Below are 18,641 nucleotides of genomic sequence, written 5' to 3' on the forward strand. Positions count from 1 at the left end.
TGAAGCTGGAAAACGAGATGTAATATATTAACTACTGCACTAGGTGCCCTTTTTTGTGGAGGCTGGGATAGGGGAAAACCTTATTCATGAGTCATTATAATTTCACTTCTTAAAGTTGGCAAAATGGCACTTCTGCATATGTACAGCTGCAAAATGTATTTCTTCCTTAAGCCCTGATAGCTCTTTGGGTTTGTTTTTTTGAAATATTATTTACAAAATAATATTTACAAAAAGGCTGTCTCCCTACTGTGCCTTCTCTTTCTGTAAGGCTGAAGTAGCTTGCTTCCAGCCTTTAAAGTTCCAATTCTCTCTAACACTACTGTCACTACCTATTTACAACCTGCTCATGCCATTGGGGGGGTGGTTGGAACAACAAAAGTTTAAGGTATCTGTAACACAAACAGAGAAAACATCTACTATAGTGGTTGGACTTGACCTAAAAAAGGTCTTTTCTACCCTAAATGATTCTACCTGTTTTCTGTGTAGCTTGATGGCTTTGGTTTCTTGTTTCCCACTGATGAGACCAAGGCTACAGGGCTGGTTTCTTTGGCAGCTGGAGGTGCAATTGCCCTGGCTACTGCTTTGACAGGAGCAAGCAGCCAAGGTGGGATTCACCAGAACCACCATGCAACCTGAGTCTGTGACAAGAGGCCCTTCTCACAGAACATATGGCCAGTGAGTCCCCTCCTTCCTACGCCACCAAAACAATTAAGCTAATTTGGCAATGACATTTCTGCACAACCCTTTATTGCTCATTCCCACCCTAAGCTGTAGAAGGGCTAGGGTTGAAATCATCCCAACTTTGAAAACAATTAACAGCATGAGTAACTTCAATTTTTCTTCTAATGGCTCTTGTGTGTCTTTAATACTTCAGGTGTCATTTGGTACAAAGTTTCAGTCTAGCACCAGATGCACAAAGCAAAGAGGCAAAGAGGTGATGCGAGAGCTACAGGGGCTGATTTTATGAAGAACAATTCATACTTTTAAAATGCTTTGCAGTATGGATACTGCAAACTCACTACAGAACAAGTAAACCAAATAAACTCATTTGGCCTTTCTGGGGTAGTTCTGTGAGGAGCCGATTAGCTTCAAACTAAACTGTTTTGGGGAAATTTTACAGATCTCTTCCTCCTTCTCTCTACCATGTTCCTGTGTCAGTTCTTTAAAATATGGGTTGTAATAAAGCTGTCCTGCAGTTTTTAAGCTTAAAAATTCTGAGTAAATGGCCCTTTATTTCCAGACAGTTCCTATTATCAGCTGAAAGTGGCAGTCTCTGAAATACACGTGTGATTTTTAGGTTATATAGAGTAGGTAGCATACTACACTAACCTTAATTTCTAGAGATACATCTGAAATGGAACCAGCCTGCTGGGCTGCAGCCTTTTCTTGGGGAGCAAACTTAATTTGCAGTAGAACATCTCCAGAACTCTTGCCCATTGTACACCTCATGGCTTTATGCTTCTCTGTACCATGCTGACGCATGCAGAAAACCACTGACAAGAGTTGGCCTAACCCAAATTTGGGAAATATCAAGAGTTGAAGGGGCTTTTTTTTTTTTTTGTCTTGTGTCATAAGGGATACTCAGAAATAGCTGTGAAAAATTCCAATTCTTCAGCTGTTTTAAAATCACACATTCTAGCACGTCAGTATGGTGATTGGGGGTTGTGAAGTTCAGTTGCAATACCAAACCCAAAAATAGCGCCTCGAGAGCTGGAGATGCAGCACACTGAAGTCTTTTCTGAGCTCTTTACTGCAGTACTTGGTACATCCCATTTGCTAGCTAGTCATCCTGTATGTATTTCATTTAATACACAGGCCTAGGGGCATGAACAAAACCTGTCAAGTTGCCCGTGTGGGAACACCAGAACCAAGAGCAGGGAGAGAGCCGTGCCCCTCACGGGCTGCCTTCAGTGGAGCTCCTCAAATTGCACAGTAGCAATAAACCTCACCACCCTTCAAAAATGAAGCCAAGTCTGGCTCCTTCAGTGGTTTGAGCTTTTAGGTTGTTTTCTCATTCCTCTATTCCCTTCTCCCTCAGCCTCTGAGAAGAAAAAGCCCCACAACTGCATTTATGAACGTGGGAAAAAGGAGAATATTCATTAAGAACAAGTCAGATCAGTGGAGCCCTGCTGCTAATTATGAGCGTGAGGGAGTTAGGCCTTAGCGCCATGCTGTAACACAGCCCAAAGCCAGGGCCAAAGAGCCACCGGGGCTTCGCTATCCAAAAACAGTGGTGCAGCCCTGCCCTTGTATCCCCTTTATTCCGGTGGCTGGCATTTACTCAGCTGCTTCAAGGAGCTCCAGTCACACTTCTGTGTACATTAACTCAACATCACTGCAAGGAGTGGTAACTGTGCCACACAGCTACACCACGTACACTGTAATCTCCCCTAATGAGGTAGCTTTCTCAGCTTAATTAGTATTGCTTTTTGGTCACTGTGGTGGGTATCTTTGGTGAAGATGTAATGAGGGAGAAAAGTAGGTCACTCATCACTAATCTGCTTCCACCCATCTCCCACTCTCTGCCTGGCTGCCTGGAGATGTTCTCATAAAGCAGCATCTAACTCCAGGGCTGCTTTTCTACCACCACGTCCTGCCTTTAGCTCTGGTTCTGCCACTCCAGCAGAGGCCATGAGGGGCAGAGGGGTAAAGAAAAATATATCTTTTTGGAAAACTCTGTAAGGTGTAGCAGATAAACAGAAGGAAATTAATAGATGTACATGTGGAATGAGATTTCTGTTGTATTACAGCCAGTTAATTTATTTGCGTGAAACAGGCTTGTTATTTATCATAACTGTTGTTTTGATTTACTCTTTAAAGGAAAGATACTGTACTTCACAGAATCACTAGGTTAAAAAAGACCTTTGAGATCGAGTCCAACTGTACGTGTCCTCTACTAACCATATCCCTGAGCACCCAGTCTACCCATCTTTTAAATACATCCAGGGATGGTGACTCAACTGCCTCCCTGGGCAGCCCATTCCAATGGATGGTAACCCTTTCCATGAAGAATTTTTTCCTAACATCTAACCTGAACCTGGCATAGCTTGAGGCCACTTCCACTCATCCTATCACCTGTCACTTGGGCAAAGAGATCAAGCCCCATCTCTCTACATCTTCCTTTCAGGTAGTTGTAGGCAGTGATAATGTCTCCCCTCAACCTCCTCTTCCCCAGGCTAATCAACCCCAGCTCCTTCAGCTGCTCCTCATAAAGTCTGCTCTTTACTTGAAAGACAGTAAGTGGTATGGATAGCAGCATTTGTATGTTTTAATGTAGTGCTTGGAGCTATTTTTAAGCTACAGGTCCCATGCCGTTGTCCAGATTTCATTCCTTCTCTGTCACATAATCTTTCCTGACACTTTGCTTTTCATGCACCTCTTTACAAATACATAAATAATGCTGCCTAAATAAGGTGGGCTTTAAAGAGCAAACTAGTCTTTATAACTCATGCATCATTGATACATATTTCCTGGACAACACCTGAACAGAAAAAATTACTCTTAAAGACTGCTATCACTTAAAAAGGGTTGCCATATATTTATTTTATCTGTTCTAGGCTTGTGTTGGCTGTGACTCCCTGATAAGCAGTCTGTCCTCAAGACAGTTGTCTTCAATACTAACATCTGCATTCATAAGCTAGCAGTGCTGCATTAAGAGACTAGTAAAGATTCAAAAGGGAACAACTACAATATAACCCTATATGCTACTGAACACCTTAAAAGGAGAACTGACAATGGCTTCTTTCTCCGTTAAGTCCTAGATGGAACTCAGAACAGAGCGTAGCTTAGTCACACACTTTGTGGCTTTGGAATGAGTTGTTCAGTTTTGAGATATCATCAAGGAAGAAACTAAAACAAAAAGGGAATTTCCTTCAGAAGAGAGATGTCAGACTCTGTAATCTTACTTACAACGCAGTAATAAAAAAATAAAGAACTGACCAGTAATAAAGGCACAAGGGCATAGGCAGTAACAGTAAATATTACTGACTAGACCTACCTGCTCAGTCCTGCAGTCTGGGATACTGCCAGCAGAGCTACATTAAACTCATCCCAACCCCGGGCAGGAGCTAAGACACACCCATAGCAATACCTTACTTATTTTAATGGGGGACTCCCATGCTTAGGGAATTATGGGACTTGCCCTACTCATTAGCCTCTCAAGCTGATACCTGCAGCTGAAGGCTGTTTATGGCAAAGCAAAGTCTGTGCCATCCTGACCCGGGACCCCACAGTGTTCCCCTAGCTTGTGTTGCTTTACTGGGAGAGGTCACACCTGTATCCAGCTGGCATGCATGCAACATGGAGCACAACCCAACTGCTTTTATCTTGGCTGTACCACTCCACCCATCCAGCTAACAGCGGCTGTGTGTGGAGTTAAAAACGGCACCTACCTCCTGGGCTGCCTGAGGCGCACAGCCTTTCGCTTCACTGTGAGGCTCTGAAGGAGCGGCGGTGTCTGAACAAGCCAGTCTGTTCCCTAAGCAGATACAAGTCTTAAGGTTAAGAAAGGGAGTTGCCAGCTTTTCTGGCAGTAGATTCTATTTGACTGAATGTAAATAAATGAAGTATCTGTGGATTTGACTATGAAGGACCACAAGAGTTCTGTGGGTAATTAGCAGCAACTCGGGGATACCAGTGTTTTCTCTCACCGGTAACAACGAATGCAAAACAGTAAAAACTTTGGCTTAAAAAAATCCTTCTGATGTCATAATCCCGTGTGGCGTGAGGAAAGTAAGTGCGTCAACTCTTCCTCAAAAGCACCCCTCGCAAGCCGGGGCACAGACACAGGCCTGAGGCGGCCCCAGCCTTCCCTCTCGCGCCGCTCCCTGGAGCCGCCCGCTCGCCCCAGGTGAGCGGGGCCTCTCGCGGCAAGAAACGCTTTTGTCCCGGCGGGGCAGGACGGGCTGTGGCGCTCCCCTTCTCCGCCCCTTCAGCCTCCGCCCTTTTGCTTTCGCTTTCCCCTGGCAGGCGGCCGGTGGCGGCGCGGCCATGGAGAACGGTGCTGTGTACAACGAGACTACCGAGCCTCAGGTTAAGCCGTCCCGCCGCTTCTTCTGCACCCTGCAGCACCTGTGGGGATGGCGGCTGCCGACCAAAGCCCTTCAAGTGGTGAGTCCCTTACTCTCCTCAGCCTAGTGGGGCAGGGGCTGTCGCCGCCGCCCGCTGACCGGTCGGGCGCTGACCGGGCTGACCGACCACCGGCCCGCGCGACTCCGCGGGCGGCGGCCGTGTCCACCCCGCGGGCGGGCGCGGAGCGAGAACCCCCCTGGCAGAATGGCTGCCTGGGGAGGAGCGGAGAGGCCAAAGGTCTCGTCGGGACGGCCGCGCCGCGTGTGCGGGAGGGCGGGCGGGGTAGGGGCGGGCAGCTGGTCCGCTCGCGCCCTGTCAGGGGCTGCCCCCCGCGCCTTTCGGAGCTGCCCCCGCTTGCCCCAGGTGTCACAGTGACCTCTGGGTTTTGGACAGTCTGCCGCCGATTAAATACCGGATACTTCAGCGGCAAAGTGTAGGCTCGGGAGAAGGGCTGTGCACAGGCTTCCGGGGAGCTCTCGCGGCCTGTCAGAAGGAGGGCTTGCTCCCCACCAGGAAGGCTGCCTTGTGCCTCGCAGAGGCACAGCCCACCCTTGCCCCTGGTCACTAAGGCCTCGCAGACTCCAAACTTGGTTGGAAAGCAGACATGGTGTCTTCCAAGGCTGTCATCTCTACAGGTTCAGAGTAACTTAGGGCGAGGAAGTGACAGGCTTGTTCCTTCTTCATGTTCTAGCTACAGGAGCAGGTGAAAACATCAGAGTGTTGTCCGCATTGGGTGACTGAGCTTGGGCTTGGCGCTGCAGCAGGTGTGGTTCAGCTACGTGCTGCCGTTAACAGTTTAAAACCAGAGGGAAACTTCACAGGAAACTTAGTAGTTTCTTCTGAGGGCTGCGCTGGATGAAGACACGAGGTAGAATCTCAGGGTAGTGCTTGATGGCTTATCATATCCGGGCCTCTCTCTCTCCTGACGTCCCCGCAGTCTGTTTCTGAGGTTACCATGCCGTGCTCCCTGTGCTACAATTGGGGCACTCGTTTCTCCCATGACTCATGGGAGAAAACTGCACCGGAAACACTGTGTTGATGGTGGCCTATTGCATGAGGCATCACAGTGCATCGCTTTGTGCTGGGCAGTCCGGCGCCCACCAGGAAATAGGAGTCTTATATTCTTACATGCATTTTTTGTTAGGTGTAAGGTTATTCCTGAATGCATTCAGGAGTTGGGCCCCTGATTCAGCCTCTTGTTTATCTTGTGCTCGGCCAGGGGCTCTACTGAAAGGTGCCAGAACTACTGTGCTTATTGAGTGGAGCATCGTTCTTAAGTACTGTCAGGGAGGTACTGAAACCAACAGTGGGAAAGGGCAGCTGACTGTAAATGTGTGTCACTCTCTGGCCAAGAAATTGGCTTTTTAGTCAGATGTCTCATGCTCACAGGAATTGTAGGTGATTTCCAGCCCTTTCTGATTACTTCAGGTTTTTAAACTTTGTCTCTCACACAGTCAAAAGAACTCCTTCAACCATAAACATAAGATTCTTGAGTGCTGGTGAAGGTAATGGTGACACTGCCAAGAGTAGTCTTCTGAGTGTGCTTAAAAAAATTACACCCATGAGACTTTTAAATAAATAAATAGATAATTTTCTAGTTCATCTACTGGAGATGAAAGAAAAGAAAGATCTGCTGGCAATCAGATCATTGATATAATTAAGTTCACTTAACAAAGTATTACATAAGCAAGTTTACTGGTGACTTAAACTGTTCACCTGAACAGATATATTATTTAAAAAGCTTTCTAGGTAGGAAAGGGGAAAATTACGATTATTCTAAACAGGATAGCTAGCTGCTTGATGTGCTCCTGTTTATGGCCTGTACTTGTCCTTCAACAAGATGAAAAATAAAATGTAATTATAATTGTTCACCTGCCTAATTTCCAACAGGGTTTTTTTCACCATTTATTTCCCTTCATCAAAATGCATCGATCTTGAAGTTCTTGGTCAAAACACTTTTAAAAAGCCCCAGAAATTACTGAAGGTGGAAGCTTCAGGACCCCAGTAAGAGAAATATCACTGTTTTGGCAAAGTGTTGATTTTTGAAAATGCCAGTGATGGTCACTAACATCTATTAGCCCTGTGTTACAATAATGATTGTGAGTTATTTGGATTACATGCTGATAACCACCTGCTTGGACTGCTAAACAGGCTATTGCTTGCTGAGAACCAGCTGTCTTCATTATAGAAGTGATTGAATATTTTACAAACTACTGTGAAAACACCTGCAGAAAACTGGTTTCTGGTCTTTTGAAATGCTTTTATTCTGATTAATAAAGGTGTACATTGCAATCTTAGCCTGCCTTGTTAAAGTTTTTGGGGCAAATGAGGAAAGGAAGAAGGTAACTGTCAAAAAGATGCTGGGGGTATGCTTATTGAGGGGTTTTAGAAATTTTTTTTGTTAATGTTTTGTTAATATAAGTGGGATGTTCTTGTTAGTCTGTGACTGGTTCAAATTCTGTGCAAAGGTAAATGGCAGCGCATAAGCTCTGCCTAGGCTGAGGTAGAACCAAATTCTAAATATCTGAAGCAGGAATATTTGGCGTGAACTATTGTTTAACAAAAAAGCCCCACCCAGAAAGGAAAACTATAATCCAGTCTTAAACATCTGCTCTTTTTCTGAGCTGTTCACTTCCTATCGCTGCCTGATTGTTGAGACTGTAACAGAATTAGTGTGTGCACCCATCCAAAGACTTTGTGCTGGGTATGCTGCTGCTGAGCTTTTTCACAGGCCTGTTGGACAGTTCATTATCTGCTTTATTTTTGTAACATTCTTTTGTTTAACTCTCAAGAAAATGAGGAATGACTGAGCTGCCCCTCTCTCCACTTGTTATTGCCAGCTCAGAGAAAAGCAGTAGTGATATTCTGGGCATCGGCTGCTAGGCATTCTCCAAGGGATCATTGTGAGAGAGACAGATATAAAAACAAAGCAGAAGGAGCTTTGGCTGCTTCATGTAAGCCTGTAGAGCCTGCACTCATCCCAGGACTAAGCTGGCAGATGAAGATGGATCTCCAGCAGGGCAGTTCTTGGGACGCTGAATGAAATGTGGAATCTCCTGGCTTGTTTAAAGTGGCTCGTGTATTTATACTGTGTCTAATAATGGGATGTTACTAAAATTCAAATGAATAATAGAGATTATAATCTCCTGGCTACTAGAAGAAACTTCTTGCTGTGTTATATAGCTGTAAGTATGTAAACTGAAGTCAGGGACCACTCTTTCAGTGGTATTTAAAACTATTCTTTTTTTGTGTTAGGACAATGGAATAATCCCTTTTGTTTCTCATAGTGATAATCCAAGAGGCAAGTTAAGAAATCCAACCAGCACTCTGGCAGTTTATATATGTGCTGCTGATACACTACTTTGCTTAAAGTTCTTTAAGCCAAAGTTTTAAAATTTATTTACTTTATTTTGGTTTTCATCTTATTAATAAAAAATTGAATATTGACTTGGTCAAATCCTACACAGGACTCCACTTGGTCAATCTCATTTGTTTGATACTGAACCCTTTATAGGTACTCTTGGAGTGGGATTTGTTTTTCCTACTTGTTTGTACACTCAGCTGAGAAGTTTTTTTCCATTATTTAGATCATATTATGGTTATTTGGGCTTATAAATTCTTTTAAGGGAAGTTCTGCTTCATCACAGGTGAAAGTGGTGGCATTTGGTTTTCCGTGCTGATAAAAAGAGCTAGAACTAGGCATGAAAATGTACCTCTTCATGCTTGAGCTGAGCCTGTAGAAAATGTGAAATTGCAAGTCACTGGATGCAGCTGTAAACAGATCTTTAGATAAAGCAAAAAAGCCCCCAAAACATAAACACTGGAAATTTGGAGTTCAAAACTTTCCTCAGACAGCCATTGTGGCCACAGTTTTAGGTGTGAGGGTTGCTGAGAAGTTTTCTTCACCAATCACAGCAGGAGAGAAGGGAAGTTATGTGGAAGCCCGATAGCAGTACTGCAGTTTCCCAGCTCAGGTTCTTTCCCTTTCCGAGATCCTGTTTACTTTACATGATTGCAGGATATTCAAGATGTGATACTCTGGAGAGACCTTCGGAGGTCTGGTGTAGCGGGGATGAACTTAAGGTTCCCACATGCTAAATTGCTGTTCTTATTTTTACTGTCAGAAAATTGAAACCAAAGGCTGGTGGTTGCTTTCCAAGAATAAGATGCAGGTGAAGAACCTTCAGGTGCTAATTAATGGAAAAAAAAGAAATTCTGTATTTTAGAATTTGGGTTTTCAATGTTGTTTGTTTTTTTTTTTTAAGAGCTAACTCATTATTGCCTTTATAGTCTTATTAAAAATAGTGTCAGGGTCCTTATTTGAGTCACAGTTTCATGACCAAGTTGATTCCTCCTAATACTTTTGTTTTCTGTACGTTAACGATACTTACGTTATCTGTAATCCGGTGTCAACTCTATGGGATGAAGGAAACCAGCAAGAAGTGGCAAAAATGAGAGGACACTTAAACAAAGCAATGTTCTTTCTTGTACAATGAAACACTAGAAAATCCAGCAGCAGATGATATGGTGACTGCACAGGGATTAACTCACCCTCCTTCCTGAGAACACAGAGTGGTAGGAAGATGAACAGATCCAACGCTGTCTGACGCACCGTAAACATACTTTAAAGTTCTGGTTCCTGCGTACAGCTGAGCTGCTGTGGCCATAAGCACCCAAGCTGTTGGGTGCATGCACTTTCTCTGGAGGTTACTGGGGGAGGTAGCATCAGCTGTAGACTCTCAGGGAGGTAGCTGCCTGTGTCAGTGCCATCCCCTTTCACCCTGAACCCAAATGCGCTTTAAATTCAGCGCGGCTGTAAGGAGTAACACAGTAGCGTTTTGGCTTGTTCTGAGGGGACGCGTGCTCGTTAGGCTGCCTGCCTCTGCCTGCTTCCAGCTGGCGCTTGCACAGAACCACAGCTGGGGAATCCTGACTGTCTCATGGAGGAACCTGTGTTGGGCGCTGTGTGCTCAGCCTGCATGAGCGCAGTTTATTAACTGGCTTTAACAGCAAGTGTCAGCTGGGGTGCCGTGTACTTATTGCTGCCTGTAAAATAAGAAAATGAGGCAAAATCTTACTGGCTTTGTTGTAGATGGAGGCTTTTCCTTACAGCTGTCTTTTTTCTAATGTTCCTATCTGACGCCGCTGAAGACCTTAGACACTTGACCCAACTCAAGTATGTTACTTGTTTGCAGGTTCTCTCTTCTGTGGCTGTCATTTGTGAAGAAATTGTGGAGGACTGTATCAAGTGTAGTGGACTTTACTTCTTTGAATTCACCAGCTGTAGTGCGGTTCTTTTGAGCATCCTGATCATGCTGGTGTATTGCACTGGCTTATATGAAAAGTTTGCGGAAGATAAAATACAGAGAGTGGTAAGGATTATTTATTTCTTTTACAAACCATTTCTTGTAAGTCCTTAAAGACTACTGTGAAGTAGAAAGGCTCTCTACTCTTCCCTCTTTACTCTGCCCTCGTGAGGCCCTATCTGGAGTAGTCTGTCCAGATGTGGGGCCCCCGGTACAAGAAAGATGTAGAACTGTTGGAGAGGGTTCAGAGAAGGGATACAAAGGTGATTAGAGGGCTGGAGCACCTCCCATACAAAGAGAGGCTGAAGGAGCTGGGCTTGTTTAGCCTAGAGAAGAGAAAGCTGCGGGGGGGACCTCATTGCAGCCTTCCAGTACCTGAAGGGAGCATACAAACAGGAGGGGAATCAACTTTTTGAAAGCGTAGATAATGGCAGGACAAGGGAGAATGGACTAAAGCTAAAGGAGGGAAGGTTTAGGTTAGATATTAGGGGGAAATTCTTTACAGAGAGAGTGGTAAGGTGCTGGAATGGGCTGTTCAGAGAGGTGGTGGATACCCAGTCCCTGGAGGTGTTCAAGGTTGAACCTGGGCAACCTTATCTAGATCATGCCTGGAGTTTGGTGGCCCTGCCTGTGATCCTTGGGGTCCCATCTAACCCAAACCATTCTATGATTCTATGCAGAATGAACCTCCTGTTCTTCTCTATTTAAAGGGTCAAGTAACTTATAGTTAAAAATCATGAGTCAGCTTTGAGGCTCCTTTTTTATATGGACAACTTTTTCAAAATTATCTCACTGGTTACCTGCAGAATTTTAGGACTTGTGTGACAAGTCCTTTCACATTGACCAATACCACTTGCATAGTCATGTCATATATGTACAAAGATGGAACACAGTTTACTGTCAGCATGGTACTTGTAACTTGCCTGTTTACCCTGTCTCTTTTCCTGCTGTCTACTTCCTTTTTAGTAAAATCATACTAATATAATTGATATTGTACTAAAATTATCAGTAACAGTTGTTACAGTTAATACTTTTATATGTCAGAAGATCCATCAGTGGCACAAATTTGCTCTGTAAGTCAGTAAGAAGTGTCTTAGGAGCATCTCTTCCTGTTTGTCTCCAGAGCAAACAGTAGGGTTTTTTACATGAAGGTACAGATTAAGGGAGTGTGGTAAGAGATTTGAATGAGCACGTTTACTTACAGGTTTCTGGTTTCCTAGATGTTTTACACAGGTAATAATGCTGCCATGCTTGACTCGAGCCTGAATTTAACGTTCTTTTTATATTTGCAGAACTTGGTGGCCGTGGCAGCCATAGGTGCCTTTTTCCTGTTAGCATCAATAGTGTTTGCTGCGACCAACACTGGGCTTGCTCTTGAAAAAGCTGCATGTGTAAGTCTTAAAATGTTATCATTTACTATTTATCTCACGTTAATTTATCTGCGCTCTAGACCTCACTCGATTTGAGGGAAGAAACCAGACAGGAAAGAGAATTCAGTGCATTGTGATGTTTCAGGAGGAATCAGACTTTCCAGATACTTACGTAGGGAATCCAAAAAGCAGGCATTCCTTGGGGTTGCTGGAACTTGCAGCTCCCTCAGTGTTTATGTGCAGATTGCTCCTGGGGTCCTCAGGCTTCGCTGCCTTGGCTCCATATTAATTCCATGTCATTTGTCAGTTGATGTGGCCATCTCTTGCTGCTTCCCCAGTTCTCTGATACCCTCTCTGAAATGCCTTCTGTTTGCCTTAATTGTCCCTTCGCAGTTCCACCTCCTCCCAAAGTCAGCAAGGAACCCCGTCTCTTGCCAGGTGTTACAAAGCATATGTGCAGAATGCTGACTTGCAAAGGCTGCAGTAAGAGCAGCAGCTTCCTCAGTGACAGAAATAGTTAGAAGAGCAACAGGGCATGCATCTCCCAGGAACACTGAAGAGGCTTTGGGATGCTGTGGATGTCATGATTCCTCACTTGTGGGAGCCTGGTTAGCTGACCAAGGCCACAGCTACTTGCGCTTGCAAAAACAGCCTTAAGAATTCACTAACAAGGGGCTGAAAAGCCTGGGAATGAGAACCTGTAAGGAGATCTCATGGTACTGGAAATTCCATTGTGGTGATAAAGACCTGATACGGTGCAGATGGCCTTTCCCCCCGCCCCTATTCTGGCCCCTAGTTATGTAACCCTCAGGTGTATATGAGAAGCTACTGGCTTGAATGAAGTGCACTGATTGCTTATAACCATATCGGAGTGCAGTCTCTTCCGAGCGCCTCTCCACACTTCTGGGGCCCTGGCTATAACTTATTTTCCAAACCCTGAATTTTGGACACTCACTCATTTGGCACATCTTCATTATAAACTTGGAACTGTGGCTATGTGAGGTTAAAAGCTGAAATTTTTATTTTATTTTTGAGTGAGGAGAAAATAATAGTGTGAAAAGAATGCAAAATAATCCTGTTCTACAGGCAGCACGAGCTGGATTTTTTTTTCCCCCCTGCTGCTGGAAAAACAAAAACTATTGTGATTTAAGACTTACTGATGTCAAATTGCTTTTGGGCAAACCAGTTGTGTAAAATTTAGGTAAAACTAAGAATAATGGTTGTGTTTCCTTGTTTGAAAGAAGCTGCTGAAGCCAACCTTCTCTTTATGACTATCTTGCCATGACTAATAATGAAATGTCATTCATAAAATGTCATTTCATTCCCCCTTGCTGACCCAGTAAGGACTTGCAGATCTTATCTCCCTTCACCCAAGAGAGATGTGTTACTCTCCTTCACTTGGTGCCTTTATCCAAGAGATGGCTGCAGATTAAATAAACTGCTGTACCACCAGCGCCATGCTTCTTTTCATAACTAGTTTTTGCCATAAAATGAATATAATTCTACTATTAAGGTCTGTTTGGAACATGTTGTATGGTTCATGCTCGCTTAACAGAATGAGAACTATAAAACCTTTTGTGTTAAATGTGCTAGAATTATGACTTCTGATCTGTTTCTAATTTAAATGGAGCCACCAGTTTAAGGAGTACTGGAAAATTAACCTTTATGTAAACAGTCCATCACATCTCTCCAAATGATGTTGGGATATTAATATCTCTACTTTTAAAAATCATATATTCCTTTTGCTTTCACAGGCATTTGGATTTCTTGCAAGCATTGTGTTTTTAGCTGAAGCTGCTGTAGAAGGATTTGACTTTTGGAAAGAAAGGAAAAAAAGCAGCACTGAAAACCCTGGCAACACTCAGTGCGTCGCAGAAGGTCAGCCGCTGAATAAGCACAGCTAACTCGCTGGAAGTTTGTCTTCAGTGGAGCAAAATAAAAATGAACTTTCAGTACCCTGTAGGTAACAACTTCTATCTCTTCCTTCTAAATCAATTCTGTACATATTCCTCATCACAAATTTTTATAGATCCTCAGGTCCAATAATGACATCTTGAGCATCACGTTCTGAGGTCCTGCCACCTGTCCACAGGTGTGTGTCCCACACAGACACACACGCAGAACGTGTCTAAGAGCAACAGTGTGTCGATTGGAATTTGACACAGATGACTAATAAAGGTTAATGTGTGGTGCTTAAATTCTGAGCTACAGCCTAAATATATTTTCTCTATAAAGGGACCAGATGCTTCTGTTATGAGTTATAAAATAGTACAGCAGAGTTCATTTCTGTACTCACTGGTCAAACTGTGAATGTAAAAGGGATACCTAATTGGAGCCTTACACAAGTGCTTATTGTTACATAAGAGATTTTGTTTTGGTTTTGTTATTAATACATCTTGGTTCTGTCTATGAAGATCAGTTTAATGGAATAGCAAGTGTAGGGGTTTTACGGGGAAGATAATGTAATGGTAAATTAAAGAGACAGTTTTGTACCCCATGGCTGTCACAGTTTGGACTTGGATGCCAGAATCTTCTTTCACACTATTTTGGTAACTATAAAGGCTGTTGGAGAAGATCAGTTTCGAGAACACCTCTGGAACCTGAAGGTGCACAAGTCCATGGGAACTGATGAGGTGCACCCACGTGTCCTGGAGGGACTAGCAGATGAAGTGGCCAAGCCACTCTCCATCATATTTGAGAGGACCTTGTAGACTGGCAAAGTCCTCACTCACTGGAAAAGGGGAACAAACCATAACCCCCATTTTTAAAAAAGGGGAAAAAGGAAGACTCAGGGAACTACAGGCCAGTCTCTCACCTTTGTGCCTAGCAAGATTGTGGAGCAGATCCTCTTGGAATCTATATTCAGGCACATGGAGAATGAGGATGTGATTGAGGACAGCCAACATGGCTTCACAAAGGGCAAGTCATGCCTGACAAATCTGCTGGCCTTCTATGATGGAGTGACAGAGATGGTGGACAAGGGAAGGATGACAGATATCATCTTGCTGGACTTGTGCAAGGCATTCAACACTGTCCAGCACAACATCCTTGTCTCTAAATTGGAGAGAAATGGAGTTGACAGATGGAGCACTCAGTGGATAAGGAACTGGCTGGACAGTCCCACTCAAAGAGCTGTGGCCAATGGCTCCATGTCCACCTGGAGGTCTGTGACGAGTGGTGTTCTCAGGTGTCATTAGTGGGACCAGCACTGTTCAACATCTTTGTTGGTGACATGGACAGTGGGATCGAGTGCACCCTCAGCAAGTTTGCCAATGACACCAAGCTGTGTGGTGAGGTGGACACGCTGGAGGGAAGGGATGCCAGCCGGAGGGACCTTGACAGGCTGGAGACATGGGCCCATGCAAACTGCATGAACTTCAACAAGGCCAAGTGCAAGTGCCTGCATGGGGTTCAGCACAATCCCGAGCACAGTGGAGAATGGCTTGAGAGCATCCCTGAGGAGAGGGACTTGGGGGTGCTGATCAATGACAAGCTCAACACGAGACGACAGTGTGTGTTAGCAGCTCAGAAGGCCAACCATGTCCTGGAGAAGTGAAGGCTCTGGGGAAGATCTAATTACTGCCTACAAATACTTAAAGGGGTCCTACAGGAAACTGGGAGAGGGACTTTTTACCAGGGAGTGTAGTGATAGGACAAGGGGTAATGACTTCAAGCTGAAAGAGGGTAGGTTTAGGTTAGATGTTAGGAAAAAATTCTTCTCATCAAGGGTGGTGATACCCTGGCACAGGTTGCTCAGAGCAGCTGTGGCTTCCCCCTCCCTGGCAGCGTTCAAGACCAGGTTGGATGGGGCTTTGGGCAACCTGGGCTAGTGGAAGGTGTCCCTGCCCATGGCAGGGGGTTGGAACTAGATGGTCTTTGAAGTCCCTTCCAACCCAAACCAGCCTGTGATTCTGTGAAGAAAATTGAAAAGCCAGCTGTGAGAGGGAGAAGATGGACGATAAATATTTTCACAAAGTAACCCAAAAAGTAGTTATGGGAACATCAGTGGGAAAAACATGGCAGCACGTGGGTGCTACCCTGGGCAGCGTTACTCATGAGGTTAATAGCAAATGCAGCTTGTTTATGCGTAGCTCAAGGTAAGCTCAGCCAGAATGGTTAGCTGCTCTCTCTCTTGCTTGATACATCTTGCTACTGACCAGGTCAGTTGGTAAACAGGTAAATCAGCACTTGTACTCTGCATTTGTCTTAAAAGCAACAGGCTGTAGGACTGCAAGAAACACTACAGGTGCAACACGTAGCAATGAGTGATGGGCAGCACGTTAGAACGGATGTTGATGGCTGTAAAAGGGCTGAAGTGGCAAAAAGGCCTTTTTAAGATGTCAGGGGTAGAAGCAAGATTGCTGGGCATCACCTAAAAAGTATGACAAATTGCTGTAAGCCAGGAGATGTTCCAGAACACCAAAGCAAATGCCCCCTCCCACCCCCCAATATGATTATGCAAAACCAATTCTTGCTTGAGCGCTCGTGACATTTGCTGTGTCTTCCAGGCATTTACCTCCATTTCATCAGTAGCCTAGCCTGACAAACATACAGCCCTGTAACCTGCTGTGGCAGCACTGAGACTAAGCCCTCCAGAAGTCAGCTGAGCGAGCTGCACTTGGTAAAGGAGGAGGAAGCTGTTGTAAGACTGAGCCCTGTAAAAGGTTGAAGACTTTTTGGTTTTTTCAGTTCTTCCACTTTCTAATGAACATGAGTTCGTGGTGGTCTCTCTCCAAGCTCCAAGACTTAAGCCTGACACTACACTTCACTTGGATGATGTAAAATTTTGATGGGTTGTGTTGAAGTTTAAGCTGTAGCTTGGTTTCAGAGCCATGCATAGGAGACATACTTTCTTTCATAGAATTTCCTGCTTTGTGAAGAAGTGCCCTTAGACTTTTTTTGGCTTATTTTTGTTTCCTCTTTGTATTTATTAGTGTCCATTTGCACTAAAACCTGATCTCATTCTTAGCTGTGCAGAGCTTGCTGTAGCTGTCTCTGTAAACTGGGTAATTAGGGATGTTTTGTTTACAAGCAGTGTTACTGGTGATATGAAACTTGCCTTAATGAGAAACATCTCTGCTATATGATTTGTAATGTCTTACTTTGGGGATTGTGTCCCTGTCTATGATTAACAGTCTAAGGGAGTTTGGGTTGGTTTTTGGTTTGGTTTGGTTTTTTACTGCCAGGATTCTACTGAATTTGTTTTCACATCAAAATGTCGTATTCTCTAAATCTAGATCTGAATTAAAAGCTGTAAATATATTGTAAGAGAAACACTGTGCTGCTGGTATTTATTAGGCAATGCAGCACTGCAATGGGACTTGGTACCTTGAGGCAATTTTTCTCAGCTTAAAAATACATGAAGAGTTCTGGGGTTTGGTTGCTTTCTCTACAGACTTTTCCCCACCTAAGTGCTTTGTTAGTGCTGTCCATTTCTGAACTGGGGGATACTGGTACTGGGAAGGCTCTGTGAAGTCACCTCTCAGCTGTGGCCTCCCTATCTATGACTGCCTACTGCTGATACTTCATGAAGAAACTGAAGTACAGAGCAAGTTACCCTTATGGAAAGGTGCCACAAGGAGCTGGTGTCAGAGGAAGAAGTGACTCTGACAGAGATCTCCTGCCTCCCTTGATCTGGGCATGAGGCCTCTTGAAACAAATACTGCCAACCTTTGCAGAGTGGTTTGGTGGATTCTCCTACTACATACGTGTGTGACTGGGGTGGTTAGAGTGAGGGGGGTTTGGCACAGGTTCTGTTTGCATTTGAACAGTTCCAAGCAGGTCGCTTAAACCCATTTTCTTGCCAGCTGACTGATCAACGTATAGATGTGCAGGTCAGATTCCATCTCTGACCTGAGAGGGACACAGGTGTTACCATCAGCTAATGAAAACAACCAATGGTATTCTTTGGGAAACTGGTTGGTTGTTTTCCCAATGTCACTGTTTACTAATGGGAAGAGCCCTGCTGTTCTTTACAATACATACCGCTCCCTTCCAGATCCCATTTAGCTGGCATTAATCTGTCACATAGTAGTTAAATACTACAAGCAAATCCCATACAGGTTCTAAGTTTAAGTCAATTGCTAAGCAGTTCCTTCCAAACCAGTTGTTGGCTAGCAGAACAGTTTCTGCATGGTGGTACTATTCATCCTAGGCTTGTAAGCATGAGGGGTTCTTTCTGTTCTGTTTTAAAATAGTTGAGAAGCAGGTTTGTCATGTGTATGCAGCACTCTACTTCTGCGAGGTTATTTTCTTAACTGCTTTATCAGCATCCTGAGATAAAGGGGCAGGGGTGTGTCCCTCCCAGCTCCTCTGCCTCCCTAAGCTAGGTGGGAGAGAGAGAGAGAGAGACTTCTTTGTTGTCGTGACCTAGCAGACTGGTCTCCTGCAGTGTTGATATGCCTCCTTTGATGCTTCTGGCATCAGACCCAGGCTTTGCTGGTTCATCTTTGAATTAGGCTGATCCCAGAGAATGGTGCTGGAGCTGGATTAAGCATCTGGTTTTGCAGGAGCTCTGCATGTGGCTGGATGTCTCTTAGCTCTCCTGTGCTCTGTCAGCAAAGTGCTCTGCTTGTTTCCCAGCATGCTTTGGTTAAATGGGCTGTGTAAGTTGCTTATGTTAAGGGGGCTGACTGTGACTGAAGCGAGTTAGGGTTTGCTCAGGGGAGAGGTAGGAGCTCTGGCAATCACTAAATGGTAGCAGAACCTGTGGAGAGAAGCAACTGGCCCAGTATGTCTGTGGGGTTTGTCTTCTCCCTTCTTCACCACAGTGCTTGGCAGTGGAGTTGTACCCGGCTCAGACACATTAAAAGCTTTTGTCTTTTCCAGCTGAGCCCATCCAAAATATTTCAAGGCTCTGCACCCACTTTCAGGCTTCACAGTGCCCTGAGAACCA

General features: G+C 44.5%; 1 protein-coding gene across 1 annotated transcript; it reads left to right on the forward strand.

Moving 5' to 3' along the window:
* Window positions 1-4,989: 4,989 nt before the first annotated feature.
* On the forward strand, window positions 4,990-13,876 carry CMTM6 (CKLF like MARVEL transmembrane domain containing 6; the record flags this gene model as incomplete). The annotated part of the gene is made up of 4 exons (XM_084260470.1): window positions 4,990-5,109; window positions 10,266-10,442; window positions 11,669-11,767; window positions 13,501-13,876. 4 exons carry the CDS (start codon window positions 4,990-4,992, stop codon window positions 13,648-13,650), a joined length of 546 nt encoding a protein of 181 aa, XP_084116596.1. The 3' UTR covers window positions 13,651-13,876.
* Window positions 13,877-18,641: the final 4,765 nt, after the last annotated feature.

Source organism: Gallinula chloropus (assembly GCF_964237585.1).
Source record: "Gallinula chloropus genome assembly, chromosome: 2".
NCBI lineage: Eukaryota > Metazoa > Chordata > Aves > Gruiformes > Rallidae > Gallinula > Gallinula chloropus.